General features: G+C 39.5%; 1 protein-coding gene across 9 annotated transcripts in view; it reads left to right on the top strand.

The window, feature by feature from the left end:
• Positions 1 to 22,474, top strand: part of kmt2ca (lysine (K)-specific methyltransferase 2Ca) — a 506,051-nt gene that overhangs the window by 448,465 nt on the left and 35,112 nt on the right. For 7 of the 9 annotated variants that reach the window (XM_072576253.1, XM_072576256.1, XM_072576250.1 and 4 more), the window contains 8 exons: positions 1,042 to 1,248; positions 3,684 to 3,848; positions 7,021 to 7,153; positions 10,777 to 10,924; positions 12,009 to 12,193; positions 13,237 to 13,391; positions 13,700 to 13,943; positions 16,025 to 16,167. In XM_072576253.1, coding sequence (XP_072432354.1) covers positions 1,042 to 1,248; positions 3,684 to 3,848; positions 7,021 to 7,153; positions 10,777 to 10,924; positions 12,009 to 12,193; positions 13,237 to 13,391; positions 13,700 to 13,943; positions 16,025 to 16,167 — 1,380 coding nt within the window. Of the gene's footprint in view, positions 1 to 1,041; positions 1,249 to 3,683; positions 3,849 to 7,020; positions 7,154 to 10,776; positions 10,925 to 12,008; positions 12,194 to 13,236; positions 13,392 to 13,699; positions 13,944 to 15,999; positions 16,168 to 22,474 lie in introns of all 9 variants that reach the window. The other 2 variants (XR_011961410.1, XM_072576251.1) reach the window with 2 other exon arrangements.

Genomic DNA, 22,474 nt, shown 5'->3' on the forward strand with positions numbered 1-22,474 from the left:
GCATCCAGGTCTCAATCCACCTCCCCCTTTTTCAATTCAGATAATCTGCCTTCCTGATTTTGCTTCCAAAGTGAATAACTTCACATTAATTCATATTATACTTCACCTGCCAGGCATTTTCCCACTTAATCAACTCTTCTAAACCATACTGAAACATCTCTCTATCCTCCTCACAGTTCACCCTCCCACTTAGCTTTGTGTCATCTGCAAAATTGAAGATCTGATGAAAGGGAATCTAAAGCAAGTTCTTAAACATAAAATTGTGATGAATGTCAAATGCAGAGAAAAATTGATTTTAATGTCAAAAACTCCCCTCAATAGTTATTTTGTAGAATTTAGTTGGGAGTCTAATGAATTAGTTAATAAAACCAAATTCATGTTATGTCAGAATTATAGAGAATATTACTTGTGCTGCCAGAACTTACATCACTGAGATCACGCAACAGGTCCATGCCAGAGTTTAAACTTCACACCAGCTGAGTTCCAGTCTGATTACTTTGTTTAGCTTCAAGCATCATTGGAGGGTTCTTAAGTGAATTGATTTATTTGAAAATTCTTGCAAAATTAAAGTTTGAAACTGAATAATTTGAATAGAGACACAAATCTTATGCATCACTTTCATGTCAATGCAGGTGTCTCCAAATATTCAAGCTGGTAATGAATTTTTACTTTGAGTTTAAGTGCATTTGTAAGGAAAAGAAACAGTAGTGAAAAGCATTAGAAGATGGTCTGTTTCTATTTGACTTTGAGAGTTAAGTTAGTGTTAGAACTGACTGACTTTATTGTTCTTTGGCTTACTGGGTATTTTTACACCAAAGAAAATGAAACTGATAGTACGGGTCCAGTTTTAACAAACAATGGGCTCAGCTGCATTAAGCCATTGAATGTCATTCTGTGCAAGTCTCTGTTATTGAAAGTAGGATTTATTGAAGTACAGAGGTTTGGTGAGGGTGAGTGGTAGACTTTTGTCACAGAACTTTAGTGTTTTTGACATGATAAATTGCTTCCCACTTGAAATATCTGTTATGTGTTGGAATACAGAGTCCACCAAGTGGTTTTAACTTTGATGGAAAGGTGAATCAGTTGCTGAGAAAGGATTCAGAGGAAGAAAAGAAACGACCAAAAAACAAGAGATCACAGAAAACAGCTGAGAAGGCTGTGTCACGCTATAAGAAACGTAAAAAAGATGAGGAGGACAGACAAGCAATCTACCCCAACACAGATGTGCTAATGAACCAGTTAAAACAGGTGAGCAATTCCATCATAAATATGGGTAGAAAAATTCATATTGAAGAAAGTTGATAAGAACTAGCATGATGACATCCATATAATTAATGTAAATGATATCAAGTACTGCAGAGACTAAGACTAGAAGTGTGTTTGAATATAAGTGTGAATAGATTCAAGACGAGCATCTTCCTTGCTGTTATCAGACTTCTATTGATCAGACTTCTTGTGTCAATACTGATTTCTCTGTCTGCGTATTCTCTGTAGCTGTAACACTGTATTCTGCACTCTATTCTGCTACCCTGATGCACTTTGTATGGTATGTTCTGCCTGTATACCACCCAAAACAACACTTTTCATTGATTTACTGTTGTCACATGTACCGAGATACAATCGGTTTTTTTTGCAGTTGTCCATGCGCACTAGCCCAATTATCTCCAGCCCTTTTAGCCCTTTGTCATTAAAAAAAACTGTGCATGTAGAGCAGAATAGCTAATCAACCTGAAATCTTTGTTGTCAATTAATTTTGGTCTTGGTTCTGTGTCAACAAATATTTGGGAATTATTTGATTATTTGAACCTCTTTCAGTTATGCTTTATTTTCTATGTTTGGTGTTTCAAGGTACTCAAACTATATCCAACACCATCAGAAGTAACATGGCACCAGGTTATAGTCCAACAGGTTTACTTGAAATCATCAAGTGAAGGTGCCTATGTTCCGAAAGGAGCAGCGCTGCAAAAGCTGAATATTTGAAATAAACCTGTTGAGCTATAACCTAGTAACATGTGACTTCTAACTTTGTCCACCCAGTTCAACACCAGTACCACCACATCATCTATCCAATGAGTATATGTACAAGGAACAGGATTGGGTCATTTAACAAAGTCTTGGCTGATCTGATTTTAGTTTCATATTCACATTCCCACCTACCCCATCTTGCAGTACTTTTCAACATTGAAACTTTTCTTGGGAACGTTTCAAATAGCAAACTGGTTATGTTCCCTATGACAAGGTATTTGGAATCTCTGGCCTTTTAGTTTGTGCAATAGAACAAGTTTCTGATTTTTTTTCTTCTCCCAAAGTCATGGTTTTGTGGACAATGTCATTGGCAAATTTTCTAATTGCTGATGAAGGGTTCTGCCCAAAACATCAACTCTACTGCTCCTCTGATGCTACTTGACCTGCTGTGTTTTCTCCAGCTTCACATTTTATCGAGTTTGACTTCCTAACATCTGCAGTCCTCACTATCTCCGAATTTTCTAATACCATTTGAATTGCTGTGGTTTTGTATTTGCTGTTATTTGGCACCATTTTTGCTATCTCGTGGAAAAATTGAAGTGAATCACTGCAAAGGTTAATACAACCCGCAAAAAAAAATTTGATGTGCATGATCAAAAGACAATTCAGGTGCATTAGTCAGGGGTAAATATAGGGTAGGGGGATGGGTCTGGGTGGGTTACTCTTCGGAATGTCAATGTGGACTTGTTAGACGGAAGGGCCTGTTTCCATACTATAGGGGTTCTAATCGTCTAACTGAACCTTTATTAACAGTTTATGGTCATAGAATCATTGAGATGTACAGCCCAGAAACAGACCCTTCATCCATGCCAACCAGATATCCTAACCTAATCTTGGCCCATATCCCTCTAAACCCTTCCTACTCATATCCATCCAGATACTTGTTAAATGTTCCAATTGTACCAGCCTCCACCACTTCCTCTGGCAGCTCATTCCATACATGCACCACCCTCTCTGTGAAAAAGTTGCCCCTTAAGTCCCTTTTAAATTTTCCCCTCCCGCCCTAAGCCTATGCCCTTTAGTTCTGGACTCCCCAACCCCAGAGAAAAGAACTTGTCTTTCTGCACTATCCATGCCCCTCTTGATTTTTATAAACCTCTATGACCTCTCATCCTCTGACGTTCCAGGGAAAACAGCCCCAGCCTATTCAGCCACTCCCTGTAGCTCAAATCCTCTAACCCTGGCAACATGCTTTCAAGTTTCACAACATTCTTCCAATAGGAGGGAGACCTGAATTGTACACAATATTCCAAAAGTGACCTAGCTAATGTCTGAGCAGCCACAACATGACCTCCCAACTCCTATACTCCATGCTCTATCCAATAAAGGAAAACATACCAAACGCCACTTTTGCTATCCTATCGGCTTGCTATCCTATCCTACTTTGAAGGGCCAATCAAATTTTAAGTTGTTTTGTAATATTTCAATTTATCCATATCAACAGAAAAAACTATTTTAAAAATGAGGCAGTGTTTGCATTGAGTCGAGCTGATAAATAATTTGGGTTATTCAAGAAAGAAAAACCAACAAAGAGAAACGCTGATCTTCAGCAAGACGTGTATAATAAAAATGACATTATATTGGTACAAATATTTTTGTGAAGGAATGACTGGAGCGTAGCAATGTTTGGCTTACAGTTCAATTTCTTTTATCACCAGCAATTGACTCTTCTCCCCCTATTGGAACCAACTATCGGTGTGAATTTTGCATACTTCCCTCCCTACGGTAGTGGACAGTTGAATGGTGATAATTTACTCACGGGATCGTTTGGCAGTGCTGTTCTTGACAGTGTTCCAGATTACTACTCTCAGTTGATTTACAAGGTATGTTATGTATTAGTTAAAAACAAATGAAACTGTGTGTTATGTTCTGTCAGTAATATCATTAAGGGCTGAAAGTAATCTTAAGCACAAGTGTCACCATTTTGACAATCAGGGTGATCATGTTGAGAATATATGAGTTTCTGTAACTTCCATTGGTTCATGTAGCCCATATTTTTGCATTTCTTGAATAAGCCAGAATCCCGTTAGTTAACAAGTACCTAACAGGCACCTTTTTGCAAATCCATTCAGGTTTCTTGTTTCACCACCTGTGTAGTAATCTGTTTACACTTTTACAGCCCTGATATTAAAAATATTCCTGCTTAGTTAATATATTCATGTTATTACTCTTAATTTGTAAGGGTCAGTATTCACAAAAGCACTAAGACATGTGCTTAATCTTCAGAAACCAGCTGGTCTAGCTAGTGGTAATCTGTGGAAACCTGTCACTTAAAGTTAAGAGAGTGACATAGTACCATCGAAAACATTCAGCTTAGATTCACTGATCAGGAATTTACTGGAATAACTTAAAAAGTTCATTACCATAGAAGATAGGAGCAGGTCCACTATTAAATATGATCGTGGCTGATCATCGAGCTCAATACCCCGTATCCCTTGATCCTTATAGCCACAAGAGCTATAATCTCCTCCATGAAATCTAATAATGTTTTAGCCTTAGCCACTTTCTGTGGTAGTGAATTCCATCCTCTTAAGTGAAGAAATTTCTCCTCGCCTCAGTCCTAAAAGGTTTGCCTTCAACTTTATCCTTCAACTACTATTCCTGGTTCTGGACTCGCCTACCATTGGGAACATCTTTTCCGCATCTCATCTGTCTGTCCTATATGAACTTCACAGTTTTCTATGAGATCTCCCCTCATTGTTCTAAACTCCAGCGAATACAATGCTAACAGACTCGATCTCTCCTTATATCTGAGTCCTACTGTCAATTCGCTGCATTCCCTCTGTAGCAACAACATCCTTCCTCAGGTAAAGGGATGAAACTGCACACATTCCAATTTAAGCCTCACTGATACCCTGTATAATTGCAACAAGACATCCTTGTTCCCATAGTCAAACCTCTTGCTGTGAAGACTAACATACAGTTTGCCACCTTTGCTGTCTGACTTTCAATGACTGTTGCACAAGGACACTCAGATCTCATTGAACATTTTCCCACTCAATGTTCAGCCATTTAAATAATAATCTGCCTTCCTGTTTTTGCACTAAATGTGAATAACCTCGCATTTATCCATATTTATACTGCATCTGACATGGATTTGCCCACTCTTTCAGCCTGTCAAATCACATTGCAACATTTCTGTCTGCCTCACAGCTTCCACCCAGCTTTGTGTCATCTGCAAATTTTGACATATTACACTGATGTAAGACTGTAATCCAGTGCACACTATTTACTTGAATTTCTACTTTCGTGACATTAGGACAGTTCAAAATTTTGCCAATTATTAACATATTCTAGATGACAAATTGGCTTAGTATCAATGAATATTAGTCACTGAGATACTTTGCAGAATAAGTCATTATGGCATTGCACTTCTAATCTTATGATTGGTAGGGTCAGTTCTGCAGTTAATTGAGCAGTGTTGGGTTGACTTTACCAACATTATAATGAATTGAGTAAAGAGTAAACAGCCTGATTCTAAATTGTCGAAGGCTTAGGTATTGTCAAAGAATAGAGCAAAGCAGCTAAATTTATTTAGGGAGGAAACCATCTTTCAAATAATTGAAGGAACAGGGACAGTTAAAGTAAGTAAGCCATTTCGCTTGGAAAGAAAATAAAGGATTAGAAAGTATCACTGTACTTGGTTTTTTTAAAAAGTAGATGCAAGGAATTGAACTTAATTGTTTCTTTGAGAACTTGACAGGTAATGGAAAGGAGCTGTGGTTGATGTAGCTTAATGACCAAACAGGCTTTTAAAACTGAATACATTGTTCCTAAACTGTAACTTTAGCATTTGTGTAGTCTCTTCAATGCAGAAAAATGTCAGAAGTTGCTTCACTGTGGAAGAAAGGAACGGTACCGAGCTTGATCAGGTACACCTGATGAAGGAGCAGCGCTCCAAAAGCTAGTGTGCTTCCAACTAAAGCTGTTGGACTATAACCTGTGATGTGTGATTTTTAACTTTGTACCAGTCCAACACCGGCATTTCCAAATCATGAGCTTTATCAGCAGTTTCAGAGAACTGACTGAATATTTGAATTGAGGAAATGGATTTAAAAATGCCTTTTTAAAGTTCAGCATAAAATTGAGAGGACAAAATCCAGATTGTCAACTACTGAAGACATTGCAAGATAATAACTCTGCTTTTGTGATATGTATATCAATAAATATTCCAGCTGTCACTCATTAATAATCTTTTTCCATGTTTTAATGTTTTGATTATTCTGATTTCTGTTGTTTGTTTACATATCCCTCACTTTTTTTTAATCTTCTATGTAACCACAAGATAGCAAAGTTGCATGCATCCATAAAATATAAATCCCATTCTGTTCGGAAATAACTTTTAATATATAAACGTGTTACTTAATATTTGTTTACACATTGTTTCAAATTTACATTCCCCTCTCCGACGAGATCATTTCCGACGCAATATCATTTGCTTCCAAGATTCAAAAATTTTTAACAGCTGATGTTCTGCCTGTGAAAAGTGGGTTTGCTTCTCAATCTTGATTCTGAGAGCAAGATTACAAACTGCATTGTATTCGACAGTGGCAGTATCAGAGCAACATTCACTGAGCTGAGGCCAGCTTTTGTTAAATCAAAAGTAGTTGGTGCATTTATGTTATCCATGAGTGTGGAAAATTGGTGTGATATTCGACTTCACTCATCTACGTAATGTAAACATTTCAGTAATCATCACAGCGCTGATATTGACACAAAGTGACAGGGAGTAAAAGTAACAGGAGTCTCATGGCTTTAGCTGTGGTGCCTGAAGCCAAGATGAAAAAGCTGCAGGTAACCTGATCTGCAGTATTTACTGGTTTGTGTTCATATGAAAAACAAATATTGTCTCTGATGAGCTTGTTTGCAAGCACTTGCATGCTTTGAACATTTAGAAGAGATCTGTATGTTTGTCTATACACAAGTGGAGGATTGCATAAAGCAGCCCCTTTGTACAAATAAACCTGCAGCAATTCATTTTTCTGTTTGGCACAGCAGAGCAACTTGAGCAATCCTCCCACCCCACCGGCTTCCTTGCCTCCTACCCCACCACCTGTGGCTCGCCAGAAACTAGTGAATGGTTTTGCTACCACTGATGAGCTCTCTGGAAAACCAGGACATCATGACGGTAGGAAACTTTACTTGCTTCCAAATTTATTCAGGTTGGATATCAGAATTATTTTGGTGTGAGTGTTGTAGTTGAATTCAAAGAATAAATCCAAGTTTATGCATAATCCAGTGCTTCTTTATCCTGTTTACAACTGAAGATTTGATTTGATTTAGTATTGTCACATGTACTGAGATACAGTGAAAGGTATTGTTTTGCATACAAACTGGACAAATCCTACCTTACACAAATATATCAAGGTAATAGAACAGAATGGAGAATATTGTGATAGAGTTGCAGAGAAAGACCAACCCTAATATATAAGAGGTCCATTCATAAGCCGGGAGAAAGCTGTTCTGAACTCCAGGTGACTGGAGTTTATAAAACAAAATTCCTATTTCTGTTTGATAAAGGTGGATTTACACTTGTGACAAGAAGTTTTAAGTATTTATTCTTAGCACCTTCTCATGATAATCTGAAACCTGCATAGTTATGATTTTTTTAAAAATACATAGTTGTCATACTGACTGGATTGTGATGAGCATCAAATCTGAATTAGGGAAAATAAAATTTAACTTGTATCAGGTATATTAATATCATACACATACGAAATGTGGGATGCAATGTCCTTCACTTGCTGGAATGAGTGCAACTGTAATAGTATTTGACATTGGCCCTATCCTGGACAGTCTATTTCATTGACATTGTTTACATCCCTTTCGAGTGTTGACACTCTCACCTGCCTCCACACCATGGCTGTAGTGCACATCAAATACAAGACACCAGCCTTCTATAAAACATCATAAAATAGTTAAAGGTGAAGGAAAGTTTATTTCTGTCCGGACTCTTATTTATTTTGAATTGCTGTATCAAATGTCCTATTTACCTGCTCCCAGGAGAACAGCCCCAGATCTCCATTGTATCTACTTAAATAAAGTCCCTCATTCCTGGAACCATTGTTATAAGTCTCTTCTGCGTACTGTCAATTAGCTTCATATCCTTCCTGTAGTATTACACAGCACTGAATGCATTACCAAAACTGCACAAAATACTCCAGGTGTGGTCTTACTAAGGCTCTGAATAATTGCAAGAAAGAATTCCTGCTTCTGTATTCAAATCCTATAACTATGAAGGTCAAGGTACCATCGGCCTCCTTTGCTGCCTGCTGCACCTGAATGGTTCCTTTCAGAGACTGGTATATAAGAACACCTAGGTCTTGGTGCACCTCCCTCTTTCCCAATATATCATCATTCAGATAATAATCTGCCTTCCTATTTTTGCTACCAAAGTGGATAAACTTTTTTTCTAATCTGAAGAATAACCATTCAGTGCTACCCTCTGTTTGTGTCACTTATATGCATGTTGTTCCCATTCCTTTTATTCTGTGAGCCTCTCCCAAACCCAAACCCTCTAGTACTTTAAAGGCTAAGGATAACAAGCACATTGCAACATTGCTCCCTCCCAGGTTTGCCTCTAAGACTGAGAAGCATATCAGCATTCTTTCATTATTGCTGTGTAAAAATCTTGAAGCTCTCAATCTAACAGCATTATGACTGATCCTCAACTCAAAGTCCACCATCTTCTCAAATGCAAGTAAAACTGGAAAATAAGTGCCCACCTTGCCAGCAGTGCCTGCATCTGATGAATAAAGTTTAAGTAGTGTACATAATGGGAAAACCAATGGCAACTCTTCTTCACTTCGTAACTGCCAAATTGAGAGTAGAATTGGTGTTTGTTTGTGGATCCAGAAAATTTAGAGAATTGGGATGTTGGAGCAGAAGATCTTAATGAGCGAAATTAAAAAGTGAGAAAACTTGATTTGCAAGACTGAAATTTGAGAGCCTGGTGTGGTGCATCCTAGGTGAAAGTGAGGACTGCAGATGCTGGAGAACAGAGTCAAGCTTAGAGTGGTGCTGGAAAAGCACAGCAGGTCAGGCAGCATCCGAGGAGCAGGAAAATCAACATTTTGGGCAGGAGCCCTTCATCAGGAATGGTGTATCCTCGGCTAGTAAAAGAAGTAACAAAATGATAGTGGACATACTCGTTATAATCTTCCAAGAATCCTTGGATTTCTAGAAATTTCGAGAAGATTGGAAGCTCCCAATGTTATTTGTTCATTTAAACGGGAAGGAGACAAAAGCACCTAACAAAAGCCAGATAGCTTAACGTTTGTTATTGGGAAAACGCTAGCCTATTATAAAGGATGTAATCACAGAGCATAAACAGAAATATATAATATGATTTAGCAGAGTCCAAATGGCTCCATGAAGGGGAAAATCGCTCCTGACAAGAGGAGGTAATGAGTAGCATAGTTTAAAGGGGAGACAGTGGTTTTAATGTGTTTGGATTTTAAGAAAACATTTGTTAAGATAGCACACGTTAGGCTATTTAATAAGATGAGTCTATGGTGTTGCAGGTAATATATTGGCGTGATTAGAAGATTGGCTAACCAACAGACAGCATTGCGATAAGGGAGACATTTTCAAAATGGCAACCTGTAACTACTGGAGTGCCACATGGATCAGTGCTGGGATCACAATTATTTAAACAACGTACATTTATGACTTGGTTGAGAAAAGTGAACATACTATAGTCTAGTTTGTGAATGACACAAAAATAGGTGGCAAAGCAAATGGTCAGGATGGGGTATAGCATGTGGGTAAAGATTCGGCAGATGGAAGATAATATGGGAAAATGTAAGGTTTTTCACTTTGGCTTGAAGAGTAAAAGAGCTGAATGTTATTTAAATAGAAGATGATTGCAGAACAGAGAGATTTGGGGGTTCTAATGCATGAATCTCAAAACACTAGCCAGGTCTGAAAGCAAGGCAATTGTTGGCCTTTGTCTCAAGGGAAATTTGGGCTCCTTATCTGAGGAAAGATAGGCTGGCTTTGGAGGCATTCCAGAGAAAATTCACAAAGCTGATGCCAAGAATGGAAGTTTGTTTTGAGAAGAGGTTGAGTAGTTTGGATCTGCATTCACTCGAATGTAGAGAAATGAGAAGCAACTTTATTGAAGCATACAAGTTTCTTGGTGAACTTGAAAGGATAAACAAGGAAAGACTTGTAGGACAGACTTGATAGAAGGCATAATCTACACATTTGAAACAGATGAGGATTTTTTTTCCCCCCAGAGTGTAGCAAATCTGTGGAATTCTTTCCTGCAGAAGGCTGTTGAGGCTGAGTCATTAAGTATATTCAAGGCTAAAGTGGGCAGAATTTTAATTAGTAAGGGTCAGGTGTTATGGGGAAAAACGCAGGAAAGTGAGTTAAAGACTAAGTGGACAGCCATGATTGTATTGAATGGCAGAGCAGACCCAGTTGGTTTACTCTGCTGTTACAACTTATGGTTCAACTAGTTCTGTTAGTAGATACCCATCCCTGCTCCAGATATCTGAAAATCTAATAAAACAATAATACTAAAAGACATTAATAGTCAGTTTCCTAAATCTGTCATCCACATTATTTTAATTATTTTTGATTCTACTGATTTTTAGATTTTGCCTTTCAAAATTGTTTAATTTTCTAATCTTCTAAAATGTTCTGTTTTGTAATCAATTGCAGTCTTAAGTATTTGTTTATACAATTCTAATGAGACTTTTATGTTATGTTCTTCATTAAAAAATAAATCATTACTATTTTCAGTTGGCAAAGTTCTTGGACCAAAACAGTACCAGTTGCCTTTTAGACCTGAAGATGATCTGTTGGCAAGAGCTTTGGCCCATGGACCGAAAACAGTGGATGTTCCTGCCTCCCTCCCGACTCCACCCCACAATAATCATGAGGAGTTGAGGTTTGCCATTTTGTTTGTAATAATTGTAGTACTTGAATAAATTTGTCACTTTTAGGCTGTAATGGATGGTTATACCACAGTTTGTTGTGAGCTATTGCTAATTTCTCTCAAGTTGTTCATGAAGGCCTGGTACCTATTCCTTTGCTTCTTCTGAGGCAGAGGGTTAAACCTACCTCTGCCTTAAAAGTATGTTCTGAAGCAGAGAGCTCCAAAGTCGCACGACCCTCCATGCTCATCCCTGTCCTAAAAGGAGTGATCCTCTAATTATAACTGAGAACCCCCAGTTCTGGACTTGCCCACAAGAGGTAACATACTTTACACATCCACCTTGTCAAGACCATTTGAGATCTCATGCATTTCAATCATGTCACCCCTCACTGTTCTAAAGTTTATTGGAAATAAGCCCAGCCTGTCCAAACTTTCCTCATAAGATCCCAACCTACTCTTTCCATGTATGAATGTAGTAAACCTCCTTTGAACCACCTTTATACCACTTGCAAAGTAAATGTTCCCTTTTTATGGAATAAAGTATAACTAGCTGCTGTCACCATTAGATATGCACCAAGACATCCATAGGGGGTATTCGGAAGAAACGTCTTTTCCCAAAGAGCAGTGAGCTCATCGCAACTAACTATCACAGAATAGTATAGATAGATTTGAATTAAAACTGGATGAGCATATCAAAGCAAAGAAGATAGAGGGTTACGATGGTGGATTTTGATAATGTAAGCAGATTCGATTAGAGCAAAAAATACCAGCGCGAACTGGTCGGGAGGAGTGGTCATGTATTCTATATAATTTCTGTGTTACACCTTTCCCCACATAATAAAATTTACCTTCTGGGTGGTGTCAAGATCAGAAGTGATGCACAAACCCAATCATATTAGACTCAAACTATTAGCTGTGTTCCTCTCTCCACAGATGTTACCGGACATGCTGAGCTTCTTTAACATTTCATTTCACATCTCTAGCATACTCAGTATTTTGCTTTTAATTTGTGAATATTATGAAGATTTCAAATAGCATTGCGTTTAGTATTCGGTAAATATAAAGGATATATAAGGAAAATATTTTTTCCTTACAGAGGCCAGGAGCATTGTGGCGATGATGACCGTGACTCACCAGACAGCTTTGTAGCTTCGTCATCTCCAGAAAGCGTAGTAGGCATGGAGATCAGCAGATATCCCGATCTCACCCTGGTGAAAGAAGAGCCACTGGACCCAGCTCCATCGCCAGTAATTCCCATGCTGCCGAGTTCAACTGGAAAAGGTCTTTGTCTTATTAATTAAAAGTCACCGTTTCCAGTAACCAGAAAGGGAAATAAACTGGCTGCCTTCAGATTTGCGATGCTTTTTGCTACAGAGCAAAACACAGCTCCCTTTCTTCTAGAGTTCCGATACTTCCTGTCAAAAGACTCACCCCAAGATGTTTCAGTTGTCTAGAAGCAAATCCCATCATTGTTGTTAGGCAGAAGGCCTTTGTCATCAATAACAGAACACTAATCCACAGATTTTAATCAGCTACTATTGTGAGCCAAAGCTCCATTTGTACATGCCCCTGAGTTCCATCTGTAAACTAGGCTGCTTCTACTGCTTGAACAAGCAGCTGTGTAAACAATATTTGCAATGAGTGTCAGGTTACTAAAAGTGCTACAATCCTTCAACAATCCTTTCCTTTGTTTCTACAACATTTTGTTTCCTGTTAAAAACCACAATCAAAAATTTAAAAAGGGTCTTTACAAGTAAAATACTGAGAATGTCTCAGCTTTCAGTTTTTTGAGTAATTATGTAAGAAGATTTCACAGTTCACAGAACTGGAAAGAAACACTTAAATCAAACTTTGTTACAGAGGATTAATTTTCTTTGGATTTGATATGGTGTTGGGAATAGATTACATTTTATTTTGCTGTATTTAAGGTCTTTCAAACTGTGGTTTATATTTAGATAGCTGTTTGTTTCTTTTCTTATATGCAGTAAACATCTGTTTTATTTTTAAAGCAAATCTCTAGCCTTCTGTGCCCTCCCCATTTGTCTCAAAAATGCACAGAGAAATCAAAGTTTCTTGATAAACTACACAAATGAAGATTTGTATGATTAAATGCAAGCTAACCTTTGTGGCATCACCTAAAAATCAAGCATGCTTGCACCATAGAAAATACAAGGAGAAGTAAACCATTCAGCCCCTCAAGCCTGCTCTAGCAAGTCAGTTAGATCATAGTCTAACTCCCACCAAAATCTCCTCGAGTAATAAGATTTTTTACACTTGAGTCTCTGCAGATTTCAAAGTAATGTGCAGTTCTTTTCTGGTTTCAGGTTCAGAAGCTCGACAGAGTGAGGTTAAGATGGAGCCGACCTTTGGAAATATGGGTTCAGCGATGTTTTTTGGAAATCAGTTTACGCAGCCTCAGAATGGGCCCAAAATTGGTTTTGTATCTGTTGCACTTACTCTGACTCCATCAGCTGCTGAGGTAAGACTTAGTGTTTTCATATACAATTTGGTGAAATATTTGTATGAATATTTATCATTTTCTGCTTTTTAGGAATGGTAAGCTTTATATAAATACTGCTAGCCAATGTAATATCCCCCTCTCAACATAAAGTGCTAATCTTGTTCTAATTTTTTTCTGTTATACTGAAGCAGCAAACATATCTCAATCTTTGCTCATGTTGCACATGATTTTTTCATGACTTCTGAATGATAAATTATGTCCATTACCTAACATAGGTATAGACACTGCTTAATAAACCCATCATATATGTTTTTTTTAAACTTTAGGATATTAATGGTGTTGTAGCAAGAGTGGCTGACTTCCTACGCATTAAAGTTCCGAACAGTTACGAGGTCAGCAGTGCACCCGAACCACCTTCGATGCCTTTGATTAATGCTTACAAATTCACCCAAGCCTTGGAAAGCAGACCTTCGCTGATAGTTCAAGGTTCCCACCCTTGCTTTACTGGCCCTGTCAAGATTATGAGACCTGTTGGGCCTACAAGCCTACCATATATGATTTCTGCCAGTGGTAAGTCTGTATACTGTGCTACTTCTGCTATTGGCTAGAGATTTCTGCTGACTTTTGCTGTGGTGATGTTAAGGAAAAGAAGTCATGAAGTTTTTTGATGGTAATATTGATGTATATTATTAAACAATTTCATTTGAAAAGGGACAATCATTTCTTAATAGAAAACATACACACTGGGGAAGATGGATGAACTTTTTAAGAAAGAGTTTTTGTAACATTGAAGTATCTAAAATATTAAGGCATGTTATCTCCAAATTAAAATCCACTTAGTATTTTTAACACTTCCAGCAATTCATTGAAACTTAGTTATATTTGGAGACCTTGCAAAGCAGGATAATACAGAGGAACCTCGATTATCCAAATATCAGTTATCGGAATATCTGATTATCCAAAGGGCATCTTGAGGCCCTGATAGAAACGTTACATCAAAGACATGTTTCCAGCACTGATCACGTCTTTTGTTTACAGTGATTAAAAGTGAACTTGGCTTACTGAAATGCTGCCGACAGCAGTCCTGGACTGATGGGTGCCCAGGCAACGTCACCAGATGGCTGACCTCCCACCCTCTCCCCACACACTTTGCATGAAGTTCTGCACAAGCGTGTACCCTAAACCCCTTTCCCCTGATAATCTCTCCAACATTGTCCTGTAAAGAGCAAAGGTGGAACCTGTCAAAATGTTGCAGTAAAACGTTTTTTGTGTGTGTGTGTGTGTGTGTATATGCACACGCTATTTGGAGATTCATCCCCCCCCCCCCCTCCCAAAGGAGACGGCGGCAATCTTGTTGTTGGTGTCCACTCTAGGTGCCCTGGAGAGGGGGCAGGGACACGAAGGGGGGAGTTGGGAGGAGGGTGAGGAGTGGCGGTGGTGTTACTTGGGGTTGGGGGAGGGTGGGAATGTGGGGACAATATTGAACAGAGTTGGGGGGCAGTGTTGGACAGAGTTGGGGGGAGGCTGGGGTGTGCTGTTGGATGGGGTTGGCGGGAGGGCTGGTGGGGGGGGGGGGGCGGTGTAGGACAGGGTTCAGGGTGGGGAGGTGGTGTTGGACTGGAATGGTGGCAGGGGCAGAGACGGTGGGTAGGTGTTGGACAGAGATGGTGGCACACAAGGGTGGGGGAAGGGGGTGGTGTTGATTGGGGTCAGGGTGGGGGAGGCGGTGTTGGACCGGAATGGTGGCGGGGACGGTTGGTGGGGCAGTGTTGGACAGAGATGGTGGTGCACAAGGGTAGGGAAAGGGGGCGGTGTTGGACAGCATTGGGGGGTGGATGGTGGAGCGGAGTTGGACAGGGATGGCCGCGTTTGGGGGGGGGGGGGGGAAGAAGGGGAGAGGAGAGCGGGGTTGTGGGGGGGGGGGGGTGGAATGCAGGGGCATGCGCGTGTGCTATGCTGTGCGTCTTCTGAAAGGGGGAGCAGACTTCAACGAAAACTCCGAGCCCCAGAGGAAACTTATTGAATCAATTAACCGAATAATCAATTATCTGAACAAAATAGTGCCCGCCCATCTCGTTCGGGTAATCTAGGTTCCTCTGAATATAGCCGTCTTCTACAAATCTTCTTCCAAACTTTGAGCCGTTAATAACTTAAAACAATTGGCTGACGTAAAAGCTTGTGGTATTTGTCTTCCAGTCTGTTTGTCTTGAATTAGTTGTTATATGTTCAGTTAATTAACTATGGGGTTCTGGGACTTTTTCATGGATTATGCAACTGTGAATACCAGTACTGCGTGGTGTATGTCAATTGGCAGGTTAACTGTCCTGTTCCAATTTGTAAGTGCTACAGTCCAGACCAGGAATAATTCCTCCTTTAGCTTTCCATCAATTAAATGATGGTGAGCAAAACTAATTCAAGTGGGTGTATCTGTTGGGTAGAGGGTGTATATCAGTCTCTCCGAATACAATGAAGTCTGCTGAAATGTATCCGTTTTGTAATGATCTGTCATATTTCATCAGAAACATTAAATGATGAACCCTACTGAATTGAATGTGATTATAAATGCTTGGGAAATTGTTTTTAATTCTGTAGCCTGGTATATGCTATTTTCTTTCTATCCAATTAGCATTGCTCTGTCCCCCCTGTAACAGGCACAGTGGCACTCAAAGCAGACAATCGAGCAGTCATGAACAGCTCTACCAGCTCTAAACCTCAGTGGTGCCGTCATTGTGATGTCGTGGTGCTTGGTAATGGTGTACGGAAGACAGTCACTGATCTTCCATATAACAAGCAGGTATGTTTTCCTGTGATCAGTAATTTTTGTTGCAATATTAACTGCACAGACTTCAAATCTTAGACTTATTATTAATTCATAAGATTTGCCTTGAGTGGAAGGTTGTAAAATTTGGTACATTGCAAAGAATGACTTCTATTTCTAGATAAATTTGCTTATGATGTAGTTCCTGCAAAGGATATTTGCTATTGTTTACTTAAATATAATGAGTATATAGTCACGTGGTACTGTAAGTATAGGACCATGGTTTACTCTGCAGTTTAAGATGTGATCAATCGTTAATACATGAATGAACGAATAATGAAACTGAAGTAAATGTTTTGATAATTCAAAGCAATTTCCTCCAACAGCACAATATGCTGGATCAGGGAGGCACTACACATTCATAGACAGCCAGTATTGTAAATCCTGGTTGCTCATAGTCTCGGAGCCTGAGAGTTTTACACATAGTGCTGATTTCACTCAATTAGTAACCCAGAGCCCTCGACGATGCTGTGGTTCAAATTCTAGTGAGCCAGATGGATTTTACAACAATGTATTTTTTTATTCATTCGTGGGGTGTGGGTCAATGGCTAGACCAGCATTTATTGTCCATACTTAATTACCCAGAGGGCACATTGTTGTGAGTCAGAAGTCAGGTAAAGTCAGCAGTTTCCTTCCCTAAAAGTCATGAGTGAACCAGCTGGTTATTCCCAACACTCAGCAACCGTTTCATGGTCATCATTAAACTCTGAATTTCATATTTTTATTGAATTCATCCGCAGTGGTGGAATTTGAACTCAGGTCCCCAGAACATGACCTGGATCTCTGGATTAATAGTCCAGTAATAATACCACTAGGCCATCACATCTGTAGAGATCCTCACCTAATCCTGGTGTAAATGGGGTCCTAGTACATGGGTTCAAATCCCAGCATGGCAGATGATGAAAGTTGAATTCCATAAAATCTGCAGTTGGAAGCTAGTTTAATAGTCACGACATAACCATTGTCAACTTTTGTTTTTAAAAAAAATCAGATCCTCTAATGTCCTTTTAGGATGGAAGTATGTCATGCTTTCCTGATCTAGTCTGTGTGTGACTCAAGAGTCATACATCACAGAAGTGTCCCCTTGGCCCACCCAAGTCGCTGCAGATCGATCTGCAATAATCTCATTTCCAGCATTTGGCCTATTACCTTGACTGTTACGATATTTTGTGTCCGTTTGCGTATTTTTCGTAAGTTGTGAGGTCTCCTATCCTCCCAAGCAATGTATTCCAGATTCGCACCACCCTCTGGTGTGATTTTTTTCTCACATCCCCTCTAAACCAATGCCCTTCATCTTAAAATAATACCCCTTGTTATTGACCCTTCATTTGAGAGGAAAAGTTGCTTCCTGTTCAGGCTGTCCATACTTATAATCTTATACACCTCAATCAAGCTCCCCCCAAATCCTTCTGTACTCTCTAAGAATAAACGACCCACTCCTATCCAGGTTCTCTTCATAGCTAAAATGCTCCAACTCCGATAACATCGTAATGTATATCTGCAACCCCTCCAATGCAATCACATGCTATGAGGTGATGACTGGAATTTCGCACAGTACTCCAGCTGCAGCCTAACCAAAGTTTTGTATGGCTCCAACATTAACTTTCTTGCTGTTGTAACCTAATGTAGAGTCATAGGTAGATAGGATAGTGAAGAAGGCGTTTGGTATGCTTGCCTTTATTGGTCTGAGCATTTGAGAATAGGAGTTGGGAGGTCATGTTGTGGCTATACAGGAAACTGGTTAGGCCCCTTTTGGGATATTGTGTGTAATTCTGGTCTCCTTCCTATTGGAAAGATGTTTTGAAACTTGAAAGAGTTCAGAAAAGATTTACAAGCATGTTGCCAGGGTTGGAGAATTTGAGCTATAGGAAGAGGATGAATAGGCTGGGACTATTTTCTCTGGAGCCTCTAAGGATGACCTTATAGAGGTATATAAAATCATGAGGGGCATGGATGGGGTAAATAAACTAGGTCTTTTCCCTCAGGTGGGGGTAGTCCAGAATTAGAGGGCATAGGTATCGGATGAGAGCGGAACAATTTAAAAGGGACCTGAGGGGCGGCATCTTCCAACAGAGATTGGTGCATGTATGGAATGAGCTGCCAGAGGAGGTGGTGGAAGCTGGTACAATTACAGCATTTAAAAGGTATCTGGATGGGTATATGAATAGGAAGGGTTTAGAGGGATATGGACCAAGTGCTGGCAGATAAGACTAGATTAGTTTAGAATATCTGGTCAGCATGGACAAGATGAACCGAAGGTCCTTTTTCTGTGCTGTATGTCTCTATGACTCTATACCACGACTGGTAAAGGCAAGGTGTCCCATATGCCGCCTTAACCACCCTATTAACTTATCAGGCTGTCTTCAGAGATCTTTGGGCATGAACCCAAAGGTCTTCTGTTCCTTTGACCTCCTTGGTGACCTGCCATTCATGGAGTACTCTGTTGTTGTGTTACTACTTCAAAAGTGCATTACCTTTCACTTCTCCGGATTAAATTCCATGTGCCATTGATTTACCCTGCTGTGACCAACGCATAGTTGTAGAGATGTACAGCATGGGAAACAGACTCTTCGGTCCAACCCATCCATGCCGACCAGATATCCTAACCCAATCTAGTCCCACCTGCCAGCACCCGGCCCACATCCCTCCAAACCCTTGCTATTTATATACCCATCAGTAAGGGAACCGTGATTTCTGAGAGAAATTGTATCTCTTGTTAAGCAGAAGAGGGAGGCTTATATGACGTTAAGATGAGATGGTTCAGATAAGATGATGGAGAGTTACAGATTAGGTAGGAAGGATTTAAAGAGAGAGTTAAGAAGAGCCAAGGATAGGACATGAGCAGTCTATAACAGGTAGAATAAAGGAGAACCCTAAAGCCGCCTCATAGGTGTCGCGTCATCCAAAGACATACCTATCATCACCCCCGCATTCTCGTAAATATCCCTTGTGTCGTCCGGCATTGATCCCTTTGTTATGCCAATCGTTAATAGCCTCCATTTAGCTAATTTTGGATCCATGAGCAGGAGTCTGACGTAGGTGTCCTTGTTATCCAGATGTTCCAGGGAAGAGTTCAGGGCTAGGGAAATGGCATCTGCTGTGGACTTGTTATATCGGTAAGCAAATTGTAGGGGTTTGAGGCAGGCTGGAAGATTAGACATGCTGTGGGCCATGACTAGACCTCCTGTCTTGCACATCAAAATGAGTTTTGCACTGGGACTCTGAAAGCAAGCCTGTATCAAGCTTTGTTTGTATGACCAAGTAAATTGAAAATTTCCGTTCGAAAGCTAGTTAATTTGGAAATATAGTCCATCAAACAGCCAAGAGATTCAATCTCAACTGGTTTAGAAAAGCAGCTTATATTTTGTGTTCAGCAGCGCCATATCCCATTCGGTTATCTAGCTATGAACATCAGATCACAATCCTGTGAAGACCTGTAGTGTTAACCAGAAAATGGTAATGTGAAAGCTTCAGTGAGAATAAGTTTGAATATATGAAGATACAGTTTGAATACATGAAAATGAATATAGTTAGCAACAGCGGGAAGCTTGGGATCTGATTGATTGAGGCTGGCTGACTGCGCTTCGTGGTATAATGGAACTATGAGCCAATGACATGTGAAACACTAATGACTTATCCCCTAAAGAGAGTGAAGAGGAGTTCAGTCATCATAAGGTCAGAAATTGGGGCTTTTGCTAATGATTGCTTAATATTCAGATGGATAGTGATGTATTCCAGAACTTGGTTTTTTTATCATAAATTTTTATTAAGAAAAAATTGATTTTTAAATATTACAACAAATACAAAACAATGCAATTCAAAACATAACAAAAATAGTACAAAACTAAACCCAAATAATAAAAAAAATTCCCCAACCCACCCTCCTATACGAACGTATAAACATATATAGAGAAGTATAAAATTTAAAAAAAACTAAACTAGCTATTTAACTAAATAAATAAATACCTAACAACAAACAAATAAATAGTAATAACTCAGCCTAGCCAAACAAAACACTCATACATTCACAGTTCCTCCTCCCTGGATATTGGACTCATGAAGCACAATCGTTACGGCTATATAAAAGCCCTTGTTAGTGTGGCAGATAAATCTGTGTCCAGGTATTTCAAAAAGGGTTGCCGTATCTTGTAAAAGTTCTCAGTTTTGTGGTGTACCATATTTGTGAGAAAATCCCAGGGGAATATGCTCCATAACAATCTTCCGCCAACCCGACAGGCCTGCTCTGATAATTACCAGTGAAGCAATCCAGTGATATTGCTTAACTGTTGGCTTTTGAAACCGCTGTCACTTTTACTTTGATCTGATTTAATCTTTTCTAAAGCTGTTGAATTTTCTAGCCAAATGTATTATTCATTATTGTAGCCATTCTTGAACTCATTTCCACTGCTGTTTTTTGAATGTGCAATGTGAGCTGTCTAGTCAAATCTTAATTTCATTTGCTGTCTCACTGGTAATGCGCCTTACCTTTGCGTTTTGGAATGCCTGCACTTTTCTCTTTCCCTGTACCTGGAACAGGTTTATAACTTTGATTACCATCAGCTGTTGTCTGTCTTTTGAACTCCTTTGGATTTACTGTAACTTTGGAAGTTTTGTCCCTGGCCAGGCCTTCAGAGTTCAAATGTTCCCTGAATGCACACTAAATCTCTCTTGGGAAACTTAATCGGCATGGACAAGCTAGACTGAACAGTCCATGCTGTATGACTGTGTGAGGATACCCAGATTCCTCGAAACGACAGCATTCTGCAGTCTCCCACCATTTAAGAAAAGCTTTTCAATTCTTCCTGCCAAAGTGATCAACTATGCATTTTCATACAGGATACTCCACCTGACATTTTTTTTTGTACACTCACATAACATAACTATATCCCTTTGCAGAATTTTTGTATCCTCCTATAACTTGCTTTCTTAACTATCTGTGTATCATCAGTAAATCTGGCTTCAATACATGAAAATATTCTATCTAATTCACAAATAAAGATTATAAATAGTCACTGATCCATGTGGCACTTTGCAAGTTACAGTTTGCCACCTAAAAATGCATCATTTATCCCGAGACACTGTTTCCTGTTGGTTAATCAATTCTTTGTCCATGCCAGTATATCATCCTCAAAGCATCAAGCTCTTACTTTGTGACAAATCTTTTGATGTGGCACCTTATCTAAATGTCTTTTAGACATGTAAGTATACCACATTGATTCCCCTTTATCCATTCTGCTTGATATATCTTCAAAGATTTCTGATAAATTTGTCAAATATATTTTCTCTTTCAGAAAATAGTGCTGGCAGCCTGATTTTCTAAATGTCCAGCTAATGCCTTTTCTTGTTACAATATATGTAGATATTCACAAAGCATGGGCTGCAAAGAAATTGAGGAGCACATATTCCAAAGAAAGCGACTTAAAATAATGAGTTACTGCCATGTTAGGGTTGAGTTAGCTGGGATTATGCTTTCACACAGTGTTAGCACCTTACTGGTGACATGGTGAAAGCTAGACTTAGATTCATTACAGTCAGATTTTCCAGGCTTGCGTAAAGATTTGTAGCTCAAGTGCTGGTTGTTATAGTTATGGGTATGTTAGCTGAGCTAGGAAGTTGATTTGCAGATGTTTCGTCCCGTCTAGGTGAATTCTTCAGTGCTTTGGAGCCTCCTGCGAAGCGCTGCTGTACTGGAATTTATTTGGTTCCATTCCAGTTGCTGGTTCTGGTTGGCTGTTGTAGAAGCATGGCACTCATCCACGGACTCCTCCAACAAGCACGTCGGCTTAGACCCAATATGCCAGCCACTACAACAAACAACTAGAACCAGCGACCGAAGCAACAGGAACAGAACCAAAGAAGTTCCAGAAGATGCAGTACAGCAGCACCTTACGGGAAGCTCAAAGCACTAAAGATGTCACTCAGACAGGACAAAACATCTGCAAATCAACTTCCCAGCTTGGCAAAAATAGCTGCAACTACAACAAGAGTCAGATCTAATTAACTTCAGAATTTGTTACCATATTTCCACGGAACTACCTGACTCTCTGGTTACTGTCCAAGCTGATATTATAAAGTTCATTCTCTGCTGATATTATCCCCTTCCATTCAAATTTGCGAGCAGAATCTAAAAGTTCACCCAGACTGTGCAGAGAATCATAGAATCCCTACAGTGTGGAGACAGGCCATTTGGCCCAACAAGTCCACACCAACTCACTGAAAAGTATCCCACCCAGACCCATGCCCCTGTCCTATTACTCTATATTTCCCTTGACTAAGGCACCTA

This window comes from Chiloscyllium punctatum, chromosome 8 (assembly GCF_047496795.1).
Source record: "Chiloscyllium punctatum isolate Juve2018m chromosome 8, sChiPun1.3, whole genome shotgun sequence".
Taxonomy (NCBI): Eukaryota; Metazoa; Chordata; class Chondrichthyes; order Orectolobiformes; family Hemiscylliidae; genus Chiloscyllium; species Chiloscyllium punctatum.